The sequence below is a fragment of the Nomascus leucogenys genome, chromosome 3 (assembly GCF_006542625.1).
Source record: "Nomascus leucogenys isolate Asia chromosome 3, Asia_NLE_v1, whole genome shotgun sequence".
NCBI lineage: Eukaryota > Metazoa > Chordata > Mammalia > Primates > Hylobatidae > Nomascus > Nomascus leucogenys.
The window spans coordinates 71,088,201-71,104,176 of NC_044383.1; the positions used below are offsets into that span (position 1 = coordinate 71,088,201).

The 15,976-nt window shown below is 38.0% G+C and overlaps 2 protein-coding genes across 1 annotated transcript in view; one reads left to right on the forward strand and one right to left on the reverse strand.

Annotated features, from left to right (window-relative positions):
- LOC100586615 (zinc finger protein 257-like) overlaps window positions 1–15,976 on the forward strand; it is a 318,730-nt gene that overhangs the window by 177,870 nt on the left and 124,884 nt on the right.
- LOC100607920 (zinc finger protein 676) overlaps window positions 1–15,976 on the reverse strand; it is a 31,058-nt gene that overhangs the window by 4,218 nt on the left and 10,864 nt on the right. Inside the window, 2 exon segments of the mRNA XM_030809441.1 lie at window positions 5,679–5,774; window positions 7,245–7,371. Coding sequence (XP_030665301.1) covers window positions 5,679–5,774; window positions 7,245–7,371 — 223 coding nt within the window.

Consider the following 15,976-nt stretch of genomic DNA (forward strand, 5'->3'; position numbering starts at 1 on the left):
CAACTCTGAAGAGAGCAGTGGACGTACCAGCACAGCATTTGAGCTCTGTAAGGGTCAGACGGCCACCTCAAGTGCGTCCTTGACACCCATGTCTCCTGATTGAGAGACATCTCCCAGTAGAAGCTGATAGGCACCTCGTACAAGAGAGCTCTGGCTGGCATGTGGTGGGTGGCCTCTGGGATGAAGCTTCCAGAGGAAGGAACAGGCAGCAATCTTTGCTGTTCTGCAGCCTCCACTGGTGATACCCAAGAAATCAGGGTCTGGAGTGGACTTCCAGAAAGCTCCAGCAGATCTGCAGCAGAGAGGCCTGACTGTTAAAAGGAAAACTAACAAACAGAAAGGAATAGAAGTAACATCTACAAAAGCATATTTACTCAGAAACCCCATCCAAAGGTCATCAACATCAAAGACCAAAGGTAGATAAATCCATAAAGATGGGGAGAAGCCAGTGCAAAAAGGCTGAAAATTCCAAAAACCAGAATGCCTGTTCTCCTCCAAAGGATCACAACTCATCACCAGCAAAGAAAGAAAACTGAATGGAGAATGAGTTTGATGAATTGACAAACACAAATTTGACAAATTTCAGAGGTGGGTAATAACAAACTCCTCCAAGCTAAGGGAGCATGTTCTAACCCAATGCCAGGAAGCTAAGAACCTTGAAAAAAGGTTAGACGGATTGCTAACGAGAATAACCAGTTTAGAGAACATAAATGCCTGATGGAGATGAAAAACACACCACGAGAACTTCATGAAGCATGCACAAGTATCAATAGCTGAATCAAAAAAGCAGAAGAAAGGATATCAGAGACTGAAGATCAACTTAATGAAATAAAGCAAGAAGACAGGATTAGAGAAAAAAAATAAAGAGAAACAAACAAAGCCTCCAAGAAATATGGGACTATGTGAAAGGACCAAATCTACTTTTAATTTGGGTACCTGAAAGTGACAGGGAGAATGCAACCAAGTTGGAAAACACTCTTCAGGATATCATCCAGGAGAATGTCCCCCACCTAGCAAGACAGGCCAATAGTAACCAAAACAGTATGGTACTGGTATCAAAACAGATATATAGACCAATGGAACAGAATAAAGGCCTCAGAAATAATTCCACACATCTACAACCATCTGATCTTTGACAAACCTGACAAAAACAAGCAATGAGGAAAGGATTCCCTATTTAATAAATGGTGTTGAAAAAACTGGCTAGGTATATGCAGAAAACTGAAACTGGACCCCTTCCTTACACCTTATACAAAAATTAACTCAAGATGGATTAAAGACTTAAATGTAACACCCAAACCATAAAAACCCCAGAAGAAAACCTAGACAATACTATTCAGGTCATAGGCATGGGCAATGACTTCATGACTAAAACACCAAAAACAATGGCAACAAAAGCCAAAATTGACAAATAGAACCTAATTAAACTAAAGAGCTTCTGCACAGCAAAGGAAACTATCATCAGAGTGAACAGGCAACCTACAGAATGGGAGAAAAATTTTGCAATTTATCCATATGACAAAGGGCTAATATCCAGGATCTATAAAGAACTTAAACAAATTTACAAGAAATAAAAACAACCCCATCAAAAAGTGGGCAAAGGATATGAACGGACATTTCTCAAAAAGACATTTATGTGGCAAACAAACATGAAAAAAAGCACATCATCACTGGTCATTAGAGAAATGCAAATCAAAACCAAAATGAGATACCATCTCACGCCAGTTAGAATGGCGATCATTGTGAAGTCAGGAAACAACAGATGCAGGAGAAGATGTGGAGAAGTAGAAAAGCTTTTACACAGCTGGTTGGAGTGTAAATTAGTTCAGCCATTGTGGAAGACAATGTCGTGATTCCTCAAGGATCTAGAACTAGAAATATTATTTGACCCAGCAATCCCATTACTGGGTATATACTCAGAAGATTATAAATCATTCTACTATAAAGGCACATGAACACACACGTTTTTTGCAGCACTGTTCACAATAGCAAGAACTTGGAACCAACACAAATGCCCATCAGTAATATACAGGATAAAGAAAATGTGGCACATATACACCATGGAATACTATGCAGCCATAAAAAAAATGAGTTCATGTCCTTTGCAGGGATATGGATGAAGCTGGAAACCATCATTCTCAGCAAACTAACAGAAGAACAGAAAATGAAACACAGCATGTTCTCACTCATAAGTGGGAGTTAACAATGAGAACACAGGGACACAGGAAGGGGAACATCGCACACCGGGGCCTGTTGAGGGGTGGGGGCTAGGGGAGGGATAACATCAGGGGAAATACCTAATGTAGATAATGAGTTGATGGGTGCAGCAAACCCCCATGGCACGTGTATACCTATGTAACAAACCTGCACATTCTGCATATGTACCCCAGAATTTAGATTATAATAAAAAATCAAAACAGAATATTAATAAGGAAACAGACTACTTAAAGGTGATATAAAACAACTATTTCTGACAGAGGTATAGAGAGCACTCCTCAACATCAGGACACACACCCTTCTCAATAGCTCATAGAGTATATTTCTTGATAGACCACCTCTTAGGCCAAAAAAGAATTCTTAACAAGTTTTTTAAAACTGAAATTTTATGAATTATTTTCTATGACTAAACTCGAATGCCAGTATAAAACAAAAATAGAAAAAAACTGAAAATGAAACAAATATGCCAGGTGTGGTGCCTCATGCCTGTAATCTCAGCACCTTGGAAGGCCAAGGCGGGCGAATCACAAGGTCAGGAGATCAAGACCATTCTGGCCAACATGGTGAAACCCTGTCTCTACTAAATATGAAAAACTAGCGAGGCCTGGTGGCACGCACCTATAGTCCCAGCTACTCAGGAGGCTGAGGCAGGGGAATCACTTGAACGCAAGAGGTGGAGGTTGCAATGAGCCGAGATCATGCCACTGCACTCCAGCCTCATGATAGAGCAAGACTCCATCTCAAAAAAAACAAAAACAAACAAACAACAAAATATATATATATATGAATTTAACAAAACACTCAAGCATGCTCTTATGCAAAGGTTGTAACGTTAATATTGTAAAGATGTTCATCCTGCTCAATGTAATCTATCAATTTAATGAAATGTTTTTCAAATTTCTCATTGCATTTTTCAGAAAATAGAAACTGCAACCCTAAAAGTATATAGAATCTCAAAAGACAATAAAGTACCCAACAATCTTAAAATAATAATAATAATTAAGCAATGTTGCAGGCATTAAAGTTCCTGATTTCAAAAGACAATCCAAGCTACAGAATTAAAACAATCTGGTATAGGGATGAAAAATTAGACCAATGAAATAGAATGCAACACATACACTTTAACACGTATGGTCATATGAGGAGTCATTTACAGAGCAATAATTATCACTGTAAGCTAATAGGTAAAGGCAATGCAAATTTATGTCACTAAATCATTCAGTAAATATAACCTGAAATATAAAAATACTGGAATATCACTCAGTTTTCAAAAAGCAGAAAATATTCTACCAATTATAAAGATAAATCTTGATAACATTATGCAAAACGAAATGAGTCAGCCACAAAAAGACAAAGATTGTATGAGATAGGTAGATATAAAGCATTTACACTCTTAAAAACAGATAAAAAGAAAAAGGTCTCCTATGTGCTTAACCCCCAACAGCAAGAAAGTTTGTCCGTCATCTGTGACAAAAATGTTTTAATGAGAGAACCAGGCATCATGGTTAACATCTGTAATGACAGCAACATGGTACAGTAAGGTTGGAGAATTGCTTCAGGCCAAAATTTTAAGACCAACCTGGGTTATGTAGTGAGACCCCACCTCAAAAATAAGTGCCTTTAAGAGAGCTTAGAGATCCAGGGAGGCAATTGTGAAACGTCGCTAAAGCCCAAGATTGAGGAGCACCCTTTTCAGAAGGCAAGCTTTCATTCAGGTGGCAAACTACAGGACCCCTGCTCTTGACTACAGACCAGAAAATGTCCCACACAACTTGGTCCCATGGAGAATTTTGACCTTACTCTGTAATCATCCCAAACTCCTCCCAGCCACAGTCTGTGAGAGGTCTTGGCCTTCCAGAAGCCTGGAGACAGATACCCATTTAGAGCCATGATGGCATGCCTGCAGACCTTGGTCCTTACTGTGGTCCCAATAGCAGTTCCATGACTCAGTTCCAGTTTCCTAAGCCACAGTTTATGGCCACTTCTGCCCATGTAGAAACACACAGTGACCTCAGAAATCCTTTCTGGTACTCAGTGAAACCACACTAATCCACATCCTAATATAAAGCCCACCACATGCAGACCTGACTACAGAAATCTGCCCTAGCGTCTACCCTACTGAGCAAAGTCCAGAGGGATATTTACTTTGTCCAAAATTAAAATGGGAATTACAACTATCCAAGCCCCTTAAAATAACCCAACTCTATTGCAGAGCCAGCAGTCCTGTGACCGAGTTACAACCCCGCTCTACTACAAACTGGCATTCTATCACCCTGGGGGCCCAACAAAAGATTTTTACCCTCTGAAACCAGTTTATAAAAACTTTAAGAGGTGTTTACTCCTTCAAATTCAGACACCAATGCAAAAGTATATTGTGCCCATTGTCAATGCTTCTATTTTAATACAGCACTTGAAGTATGTGGAAGAAAAATTAGTCAAAAAAATTTTAAAGTCATTGAAATTGAAGACAAATAAGAAAAACATTGCTGTGTGTAGATCATGCAATGTTCTCTATAAAAAACCATAAACAGTACATTAAAACCCTTTCAAACCAATAAATACACTCAGTAAATTAGCAAAATATAAAAACACACAAGCTATGTTTCCATACACAAACTATCTGATAAGATAGAGGAATAAAACAATCTTATTTACAATTGCACTAAAATAATAAATATCTGAGAACAAATTTAACTGAGGAGTTGAAAAAGTTTTCAAGTGCGAGATTTATCAATGAAAAATAATGAGAACACAAATAAATTTAAATATATTTTATACCTATCAATTCAAAGAATAAACGTTAAAATGCCATATTATCCAAAGTTATCTCTAGATTCAATAAATTCTCTATCAATATTCCAGTCTTTTTCTCACAGTAATGAAAAATACAATCATAAAATTTACGTGAAACTACAAGAAACCATGAATAGCCAAAGCAATCTTGAAGAAAAAGAAAAAAGTAGAAGGACATCATACTTTATAATTTCAAACTATATTTCAAGACTATAGTAATGAAAACAGGATGAAACGTACAGAAAAAAGAACAAAAAAAACCCCCAAAGATACAGAAACCACTACTCTCACACATTTCAGAGATGATGGAAAAAGAGAACTTGAAATATAGTTTAACATGGAGTATCTTAAAATCATGCATATATCTGTGTCCACAAAAACAAACAAACAAAAAGATAGTGCACTCTCTTGTATGCCATGAACAGTACTTCGGCTGTCACTGTAAACTTGAAGGAAGATTACTGAAGGGAAAGAAGAATTCTTAGAAATTTTAAAAGCATAAGACAGAAGATATTCCTGTGTGAGAGAAAATTAAAAAATGAAAATAAAAATTAGGCTTTCCAGAAACTACTTCTTTTGGAACAAAGCTTCCAGAATCACTTTAAGGACTGGCTTCCTCCTTGACTTTGGACCCCTCATCCATGTTGTCTGTATTCACTCTCACCTACCTGGGGGTTCTTCCACCATCTCATGTCTCTTCATATTCCAGGGCTCTTTTCCTTGTTCCAGAAAAATGATCAGGTCTGGCTTAAAGGCAGCAATACCTGTTTTATTAAAAATGAACAATATGCATCTTGCTCATATTCTCCAATTACCAACTCAGTAATGTGCTCAGTAAAGAGGATGTAATAGAATATCCTAGTAGATTTATCCCAAAATACTAAATTGTAACATGTTGGGAAAAAGGCTTGTGGGGTGCCTGTATAAACTGGCCATAAAAATATGGGACAAGAAGTTGTGGAAAGCCACAGGAGGCCTCTGAGGAGGAAAGCCTCCTTATTGCCATCACGCTCCTATGACCAGAGTGTGACCTGCTCTCTTATTTATAAACACTGTGCTCAAGGAGAAAGATACGCCTTTGAAGCATTGGAATGTGGCCAGATATGCAGGCTCCTAGTTAGGCCCACTCCCCACAGCTGCTCTCCAGTAAGTTAAAGAATAAATCAGTAGTTAAGTTTACGCTGCTTCAGCACAAAGAAAATCTGCCTAAACCACCACTGCTACAGATTAGGTGTATGACACACCACCTCCCTTTTACCGTTACACCCCTGAACATCTGCTTCTTAGATCTAAGTGATTGCACTCAATAAGTAGTGTGGAGAACAGAACTTGACAACTTTTGCAGCCTCCAAAAGTGCAACTGGCCCCTTGGCACCCCACCCTTTATGCACTCTTAACCTGTCTCTTCTCATTCCTTCATCGCCACTGGACTTTATGTACCCTGCAGGTGGTATTGAGGCTCATCACCATCAATAACAGAAATTTCTAAATATTTAGAAAATTCTCTAATTTTGTAGGTTCTTAATTTTATCACCTGTTAATACTGAATTAAAAATTGGTGGTTGCCAGTAAACTTTTGAAATTACCATTAATCTAAAGTGAAGGACACAGATCAGCTCAAGAATGTAGTAAGTTCAGGTCAAGATGAAACATCTTGAAATTTTTTTTCTACATGGAAAAATCCCTATGATTTTCTTGAAAACAGAAATCTGAAAGCATAAATTACCAAAAAGAAATTACACAAAAAAGAAATGGTGTTGGGAGCTGAAAGCCTGAGGGTCGTGAGCAACTCAGCATTCCACTGGAGGCTATAAGATAAACAGCAAATGGCTTATCATGAATGCAGAATGTGGGCAAACTTGCATGTGCTCCTGCCACTAGAAGGTACACTGAGGACAGTCACTCCCTGGTGCCATGCTCCTTGAAGTTATCTACTGGAACATCTGGAGAGTACTGTTCAAAGGATACAGTCATGCAGGCCTTCATTAAGTCAAGCGGCTGACCACAACCTCCCCCTTCTCCCTATCTCCTTTACTCAATAAATACGAAGGGCTATAGAAGCTCAGGACCCTTGTTCACTAGAAGCAAGGAGCCCCTGACCCCTTCTTCCAAATATACTCTTTTGTCTTTGTCTTTATTCTCGTGTTCATCCTCCTTTGTTCAGTCCAATAAGGTCTGCAGCAAAATGAAACCTGTAGCATATACTAGGAACTGCGTATTAAAGTTATTCTCACCCAGGAAGACCAGGTTTCTGTAGTTCTCTAACATCACATTTCTATATAAATTCTGCTGTGCAGTGTCCAGGCATTGCCACTCCTCCAGAGATAATTCTATGGCCACATCCCTAAATGTTAATGATCCCTGGAAAACACACAAACACATATATTTATCAATTGGTCATGGGCAGAATTTTTAATTTGACTCAAGGTAAAATGGAGAGAGTAAAGAGAGCTGGTTCTGACTTATAAGCATGACTGAAATTATTCAATAAAATAATTTTCAACACAGAAATATTCTCTAACTCTGAGAAAAGAAAGTGGTATAAGATCCATAACATCAGTGTATATGTAATATTTTTCTAAATAATAAAGTATAAACTGAGGGCATAAATGCTAATGTATACAATTTTGAGTGCTATATTTACATCATAAAGAATTAATTGTGTGCCGGGCATGGTGGCTCATGCCTGTAATCCCAGCACTTTGGGAGGCTGAGGCAGGAGCCAGATTAAATGTGTTGGTTTATTCACTTCAGCTGCATAAAGACACTTAATGATGAAGAGAAAAATAATTAATTCCATAGCGAAAAAATTGTAGAGAGCTTATCAACCAAGTGATTTATTAACATCAACTACACTAGAACAAATTTTTATAATGTCCTGATGCACCCAGAAGGACACAGCATTACTGCTGAGATATTGCCCCCGAAAGGTAAATTATAGTCTGAATTTAACCATAAGGAAACATTAGTTTTATGGAAAGTTCAAGATAGAGATATCTCCCATGTTCTGTAATTTTTAATAGTGATTCTAAATAGTCTTTCTTTAGCAGAGTAGAGAGCAGGTATCTCCTAACAATTTTTAAAGAATTTTCTGGGTAATAAATACCATACCGCTTCAATGAGTGTTTTCTTAATCCTGTACTGCATAGACATAATAAAGAACACAGATGAAACCTCAACATTACATGTTCTCTGTCTGCACTAAAAACCCCAGGTTTTCTCCAATAGGGATTTTGAGTATCTACACCTTCCCATGTTCAACAGCCACAAAAGGACATTTTTAATATTGCAGATTATAAATTCATAGTGAGATTTCTGCATGGCATATAAGAAGCCACAATATAGAGAGGGCTCTGGTATATAGAAAAATATATATTTTTCAGGGACTTTGATTATTGTAAGAATTTTTTCAAGTAGTTAAGACAAACTCATTAGGGAGGAAAAACACAGCTACAGAAGTACAGGTTTGCAAATACTAAACGTATGTTTCCTGGAGGAAGCAGAGTGGACACAGATCTTGATCTCAGACATGTTTAGGTGAAAAAGAAAAGGCCGTTTTTTTCTCTTTCTCCTCCTTCCCTAGGATTCTTTCTCAGATAAAATTTTCTGGACAAATTACACCTGCATCTTGAGAATATGCCTTTAAAAGTGTCAGCACCACAAGTCTACCTGCTGTCACCACATCCACAGGCAGAAGGACCAAGACAGAAAAACTCCATCCATTTCTGCCCTTTATAGCAGAAGAGATGAAGAAACAATGAGTAGCTCCACAGAGATAAAAATATGCTTTTCTTTATTTTGTCCTCAGGAGCCATCCCCTGACACAGGCACCAGCAATTTCTGCCACAGTAATGGAAATATGGGCCATGCTCTACTGTCCCTACCAAATCCAAGCAGAATAGGTTCTTGGACCACCCTTTAATGCAAAGATGGAACTTAACTCTCATGAATGTATTTTGAATTCCTCATACTTGATTCTCGCCTCAGCTTACAGTCACATAAGCCACTTAATTAAAACAACATGGATGCTTCCACCAAGAACAATAAACAGAATCCATGGACAGGGCACAAGTAAAAAGAGTTCTGCAAAATGGCCAGGTGATACTAATTAGAAGCCTGGGCTGATAACCCCTTAACTAAGCATTTCCTCTCAAGCTCTAATGAGCTTATAAATGACTTGGTAATTTTGGCCCCACTCTATGAAATGTAATTCTACAGGTATGGCAAGGGTCCATAAATGGGCCTTTTAAACAAGTGCCCTGTCAATAATGATGTTGCTCCCACTGGGCTTATCATTAGCATTAGTTAGAGAAATGAGGTACAACACAGAGTCCCTTACATGCAGCACTCTTGTCACAACACAAATACTTCTGGTACAAATGAAGACAGTTATTCTTCATCCTAAACTATTATATTCTTTGCTGACTCTTTAAAGTTTACAGAGAAAAAAAAAAAGCAGCAATTTCTGAGTAAGTCTGCGTTTGGAAAACAACATGTGCACATGTACTAATGCAATGTTTATTAAGCAGGTACTATGTGCTCAATAGGATGTTACAGAGTGCTGTGATAGCACATTATGTGATTTAATCCTAATAACATCCTGTGAGTTGATACTAAGTGTTCAATAATTCCAAGGCTTTAAAGGACCCAGCATTTTTATTTCTATTTCTGTTGATCTGTCATTGATTTTTTCAAAAAATGTATAGAATAAAAGCTAAATACAGACAGATGAAAGGGATACAGATGGAAAGAGTTTAATGCAATTTAGATAAATTTTTATTGTGTGTATATTTACTTTCTTGTGACTTGTGAATCACCTACTAGATCTGAAGGAACAGAAAACAAGTTGCTAAATGTCTCTTCAAGCACTGGTTTTAATTAAAAATTTGAAAAATAAGATTCTATAATACATACTTTATATTTCCCATTTATCGGCTTTTAAGTTTCAGAAAATGTTGAACACCAGCTCTAAAAAGGCAACAGGATTCGTGACCCAAAACTCTGATCTCTTCTAATCAGTTCTTTGAGGCAAGACTCCAGGGTAGGGCCAGACATAAATAAGGCCTCCAAAAAGGGTGAATATCAACAGGGCTGAGGCAGACGGTAGAGCCGATGTACAATTCTGTTCTCTATGCCACTGGGGGGTATTGTCAGTTCTTTTTTTGATAGCTTACTTAAGTAAACTTAAATCTGAGTTTGTATAATTTTGATCTTTTTTAGCCACTGCCCTGTAAGTTTAATATTACATACTAATAAGAAATTTTAAAAATCCCTTAAGGTTTTCTAGAATAATTTTTTTAGAAGAAAAATAAGTATTCTTAGCAGGGTAAAAGAAATACAAATAATAATAATGACTCTTCCATTTATAAGTTCAGGTGTAAACATCAGAAACCACAATATATAGAAAGTGGCTCAAATAAAGCCCAAGTTGTTTTTTGCACACATCTATTTATTTTACCCACCATATGATGCATAATTCAACCATTTTTCCAGTTGCTGGTCTAGACTAAAACTTCCAGGATGGTAGGAATCATGACTGCTTATCTATTTTTCTTTTTTTTTTTTCTTGAGACTGAGTCTCACTTTGTTGCCCAGGCTGCAGTGTGGTGTGATCTTGACTCACTGCAGCCTCCTCCTCCCAGGTTCAAGAGATTCTCCTTCCTCAGCCTCCCAAGTAGCCAGGACTACAGGCGTGAGCCACCACACTCAGCTAATTTGGGTATTTTTAGTAGAGATGGGATTTCACCATGTTGGCCAGGCTGGTCTCAAACTCCTGACCTCAGGTGATCCACCCGTCTTGGCTTCCCAAAGTGCTAGGATTACAGGTATGAGACACTGCACCCAGCCTGTTGCATCTATTTTTTTATGACTATATGAAATGGAAGCAGTTAGTTTATCTGTTTGAGCCTCCAGACCTCCTGATTTTTTACTCAAGTACCAGGGAACTGGAAAAACTCTCATCTGGGTACCAAAGAAACTTCTTGTATAAGGGGTGAAACAAACAAAGACTCATTTCTCTCACACTGGGACAGAAACAGAATTAATCACTCTTGTCAGCCTGACACAATTCTGTTCTTGACATTCTCAAATGTCTCAGAGACTCATAGGTGATTGTGAGAGGGTTCCCAGTGAACCTGGGCTGATGGTCCAATGATAAGCCAGGCAGAGAAGACTCAGGATGATTCTAAATAAAAAATGGAACTACTTTGGCTGAACTCCAGGATGTGGGTTGTCCATCCTGATTTGCTAGCTGTTGGGTAAGTAGAAGGACAAGAATACTCTACTCCAGGATCACATTTTACAGGTAGGTATAGTTGTGGTCATGGCTCTGGATACTTTGTGGCCTTAAGATGCTTGTTTACACCTACAGATTCTGCCATCAGATTCTGTTTACTCCTGGAGCCTCTCACATACCTGTGGCAGGTTAATGAAAAAGATGTGAAAAGGTCAAAAAGCCACACTCTCAAAAGAGGAATTTAAAATGTCTATGTTGATATCTCACAATGCAAAAAATGCCTCCTGTTGGTTTTCTGTAAATTCTCAATCCAAAGTCTGGCCCTGCCTTGTAAATCCCAGCAGAGGCCAGGTCTTATTTGCAAATTCTAGGTGAAATCAACCTCACTCTGCATTTTTGGGTGTTACATCAAGTAGAGTGAAATCAAAGGAGAGATCCCCTCATAGAGGCTGCTCTAGAATATTCTAAATAATATTTTACCTTAAAAAAGCTGACACAACATGAACATAAGCAGACAGTTTATTTGGGTCAAGCTTAAGGATTTTAACTTGAGACAAAATATTCAAGTTGCCTGGAACCTACACTTCGATTAGCAGCCCTTACAGGTGGATTTGTGAAGGCAAAAAAGAGGAATAGTGAGTGAGCTGATACAAAATTGGTTGTGAGAAATTCTTATTTATGTAAAGAAATAACTTTAATAATTGATTGGATATACATCATTAAGGTTAAGGATATGGAATATAGTGTCCAGTGTGGAATTGTTAGTTTAATTTATAGCTACTTGTGGCAATAGTGAACAGTTTCAATAGATAAATATATAGCTGAAAAAAAGGAGAAAAACATAATTGTGTTCTCATTTTAATGTCTCTCTGAGTTTGGTCACTAAAAGGACTTGCATTCCTCAGATAAAAACTTTTTTTTTCTTTTCAATTCTCAAGACCTAGATTTAGAATATGGAGCTGCAAATTCAGGTCCTGCATGGGTAAAGTAGCAGCAGGTGTTACCTGAACATTTGTGGGCATTTTAGCATAAGCAGGGAGGGAGAAGTGGAGATTCTCATGTCTACAGGTCTATCAATGCACATATTTTACTCTGATTGGGTTTCTGTGCCCCCATGGTCACTGAATCAGTTTCAGGTCTGAAGACACAAGTCATTGAAAGAGGTAAAATGGTTAATATCTGACCTATGAAGTTTGTAGAAATCTGTCCTAACCTCTCTAAAAGTGACAGTAGAGGATGACAGATACCAAATAGGCAGAGACACAATTCTACCTGCATATTTAGGGGACAGCATGCACTTCACAGCACAACTGTGAATTGACTGGAAGCCTGAGTGGAAAAGGCCCATCTAGAGTAAAGCTTAGTTGGCACCTTATGTGTTTATATTATGTCTGGTAATTCTAGAAAAGGTTTGGGAAATATAATTAGAAGCAAAATTTTCTTCTGCCCCAGAGGAACTCCACAATAACAGAACAGAAAGAAAATTGTTTTATTACACAATTATATGTGAACGTGACATGTATTACAGTCAATTTGCTCAAGAGATTGCAAAGACAGAAAGACGGTGACCATAATTCATCTACAAGTAGAATTTACAGCACCATGTCAGACATAATTCATCCTAAATTCACCTGGTAGTTGGGAAGGCCATCCATGTATGCTAACTGGTTATAATCAATGACAAAATAAACTTTTCACATCTTCATGACTGGAGGTAGTTTTGCAACTTGAACCCCGGTGCCTGCTGAAGGTAGGCTTTATCTCTTCTACAAAAAGTGTTGATTCGGGTACTATCTTTTTGGCTATTTACATTTTAAAGTGATAGTTCTCTACTCCCTGAGCACTGGGCTTGAGCACTCCACCTTTCCCTCTCTTGGTGGCTAGTGTACTCTCTTGACCTCTACCATCTGCCACTGAGGCACAGCCCACAGCACAGGGCTCACAGCTGGAAACTCACATCTTAAGTGAACCCCAATTGCCACAGCAGCCCTCCAGTGCCACATCAGACAGTGAAGCCTGAGCAGCAGGAGGAGAGCCTGCAGGCCCCCTGGGTAGAATTGCACCTTCACAATAATAGAAAAGGGAGGAGTGTTTCAGCCTCGGTTTTTATTTATAATCATGACATGAAAAAAATACTGCTGGATTTTAGCATGAGTCCACATAGAGATAGCTCTGAGAGTTCTCACTGTGACAGCCCACGTCTTTCACAGACACCACGGGATACTAATAGGGCTTCTGAAACAGACACACAACGCATTAGAGAGAAAAAACAGCTCTCATTCTGAGAAAGATTATATTCAGAGAAAAAAGTTAAAAGTGTCTTACGAAAAAACTGAGATTAGATATAAGACTGATCAAGTCAGCCAGAAAATACTTCCCTAAGAAGAATTTCTCTCCAAACACCCAAAGTGCATAGCTACTCTCAGCAAGAGAAACATGAGCATTATTGAATAAAGGGGGCATATTCTCAGCAACATTTTTTTTTTTGAGATGGAGTTTCGTTCTTTTTTTTTTTTGCGGGGGGCGGGGGACAGAGTCTGGCTCTGTCGCCCAGGCTGGAGTGCAGTGGCGCGATCTCGGCTCACTGTAAGCTCCGCCTTCTGGGTTCACGCCATTCTCCTGCCTCAGCCTCCCGAGTAGCTGGGACCACAGGCGCGTGCCACCACGTCCGGCTAATTTTTTTAGTATTTTTTGTAGAGACGGAGTTTCACCATGTTATCCAGGATGGTCTCGATCTCTAGACCTCGTGATCCGCCCACCTTGGCCTCCCAAAGTGCTGGGATTACAGGCGTGAGCCACCACACCCGGCCATGGAGTTTCGTTCTTGTTGCCCAGGCTGAAGTGCAATGGTGTGATGTTGGCTCACTACAACCTCTGCCTCCTGAGTTCAAGCGATTCTCCTGTCTCAGCCTCCCAAATGACTGGGACTGTAGGCACACACCACACCTGGCTAATTCTGTTATTTTTGGTAGAGACGAGGTTTCACCACATTGTCCAGGCTGGTCTCAAACTCCTGACCTCAGGTGATCCACCCACCTTGGCCTCCCAAAATGCTGGGATTACAGGCATGAGCCACAGCGCCCAGCTCTCAGCAGAATTTTAAAAGATTTATCTTCCATCTCTGCTGTTCTCTTATTTCCTAACCATTGAATATGAGATATATTGGAATATATCTGACAACTTCCACCAGCATTTTTTTATAAAAATTGAAATCTGACTGTGTTAATATAGTAGAATATATTAGAGCTTGCGACATAGCTAACTGGAGAGCTATTACAGTTTTTGGGTAGCCATATCACTTGTCTTTATTTGTCCTGTAATAGTAGCAAGCTAATTTGGTAAAATATATGACAATAAAATTATGCTTACCTATAATTATTCCCACTGGATAAATTAATAAGCATGTCAGACTAATATCTACTGTAACAATTTAGTGGTAAATTTTTTTGGATATCAGATATAATATATAAGTATGAATAATTTTATGTACTAGTCGTAATGTAAGATTTTAAAAAATTATCTGAACTATACTTCAGTTGAAACACTATATTTCAAAAATATGAAAAATATTAAAATAACTAAGGAATTCAAAGTAAATATGTGGCCTTAAATTCATATTATTGTAGAAAATACTGTTTAATTTATATGAATGCAGGTTGTCTACAAACACTACACATAACTATACTAATTGTACTGAAGTAACCCAAGTACAACAGACTCCACTGTTCAGTTTATACACTGAACTCTTCTGGCTTTTGCAGTGTAAGTATGTCAGCCTGCAAACAATCACCTTGGATAATCAGGTTTCTGCCAAAGAACTTACTCAGTATCTTTTAGTCTATATTATTCTGTACTGCTAAATTTAATCCGATCTTTGTGCTCAGCTATTTTATGCTCTTGAAATGAACTTTATTCTGAACAAATTTGTGTCTACTTTAAAGACTAAAGATAAAAAAAAAAATCTTTTGCCAAGACAAAAAGAAAGCAATGAATCTCAGGTCCCAGATAAAGAGAATTCTGAGTCAAAAAGAATGACAAAAGTTTTGTGTCATTGCTAATATGATTTACATATATTTCAAAAAGCAGAAGAAATATATACATATAATCTAAACCTTTTATAAAAATCAGCAAGTTATCCTCCCTTATTTTCACATATGAGAATAAAGCCTCTTATTGTTAATTTATATTTTCTCTTACAACAGCCAGGTCTCTGGACAAGTTCTTGAACTCTGGGACATCTGAATTTTGCACACTGTGTGCACTTGAAAGAATGTTTATGGGGGGAAAAGCAGAACAGAGAAAAGTATTATAAAAAAAAATCCATGGGTTCACATGAATAAAGCAAGTTCTTAGAGACCTATGAAGAGACCCAGAATCTGATACAGTAATAATCGGAGACTACATCTCACAGGCACTAATGGACAGATCATTGAAGAAGAAAATTAACAACAATATTATGACCTGAACTCAACACTTGACCAAAGAGTCCTAATAGACATCTACAGAACTCTTCATCTAAAAATATCATAATATACGTTCTTCTCATCATCATGTGGCACATACTCTAAAATTGACCACACAATCAGGAACAAAACAATTCTCAGCAAATTCAAAAATCTGAAAATGATACAAACCACACACATGGATTACAGCTTAAGAAAAAAATGATTCAATACCAATAAAACAACTGGAGACTATATAATTAAATAAAAATTAAATGGCCTACACTTG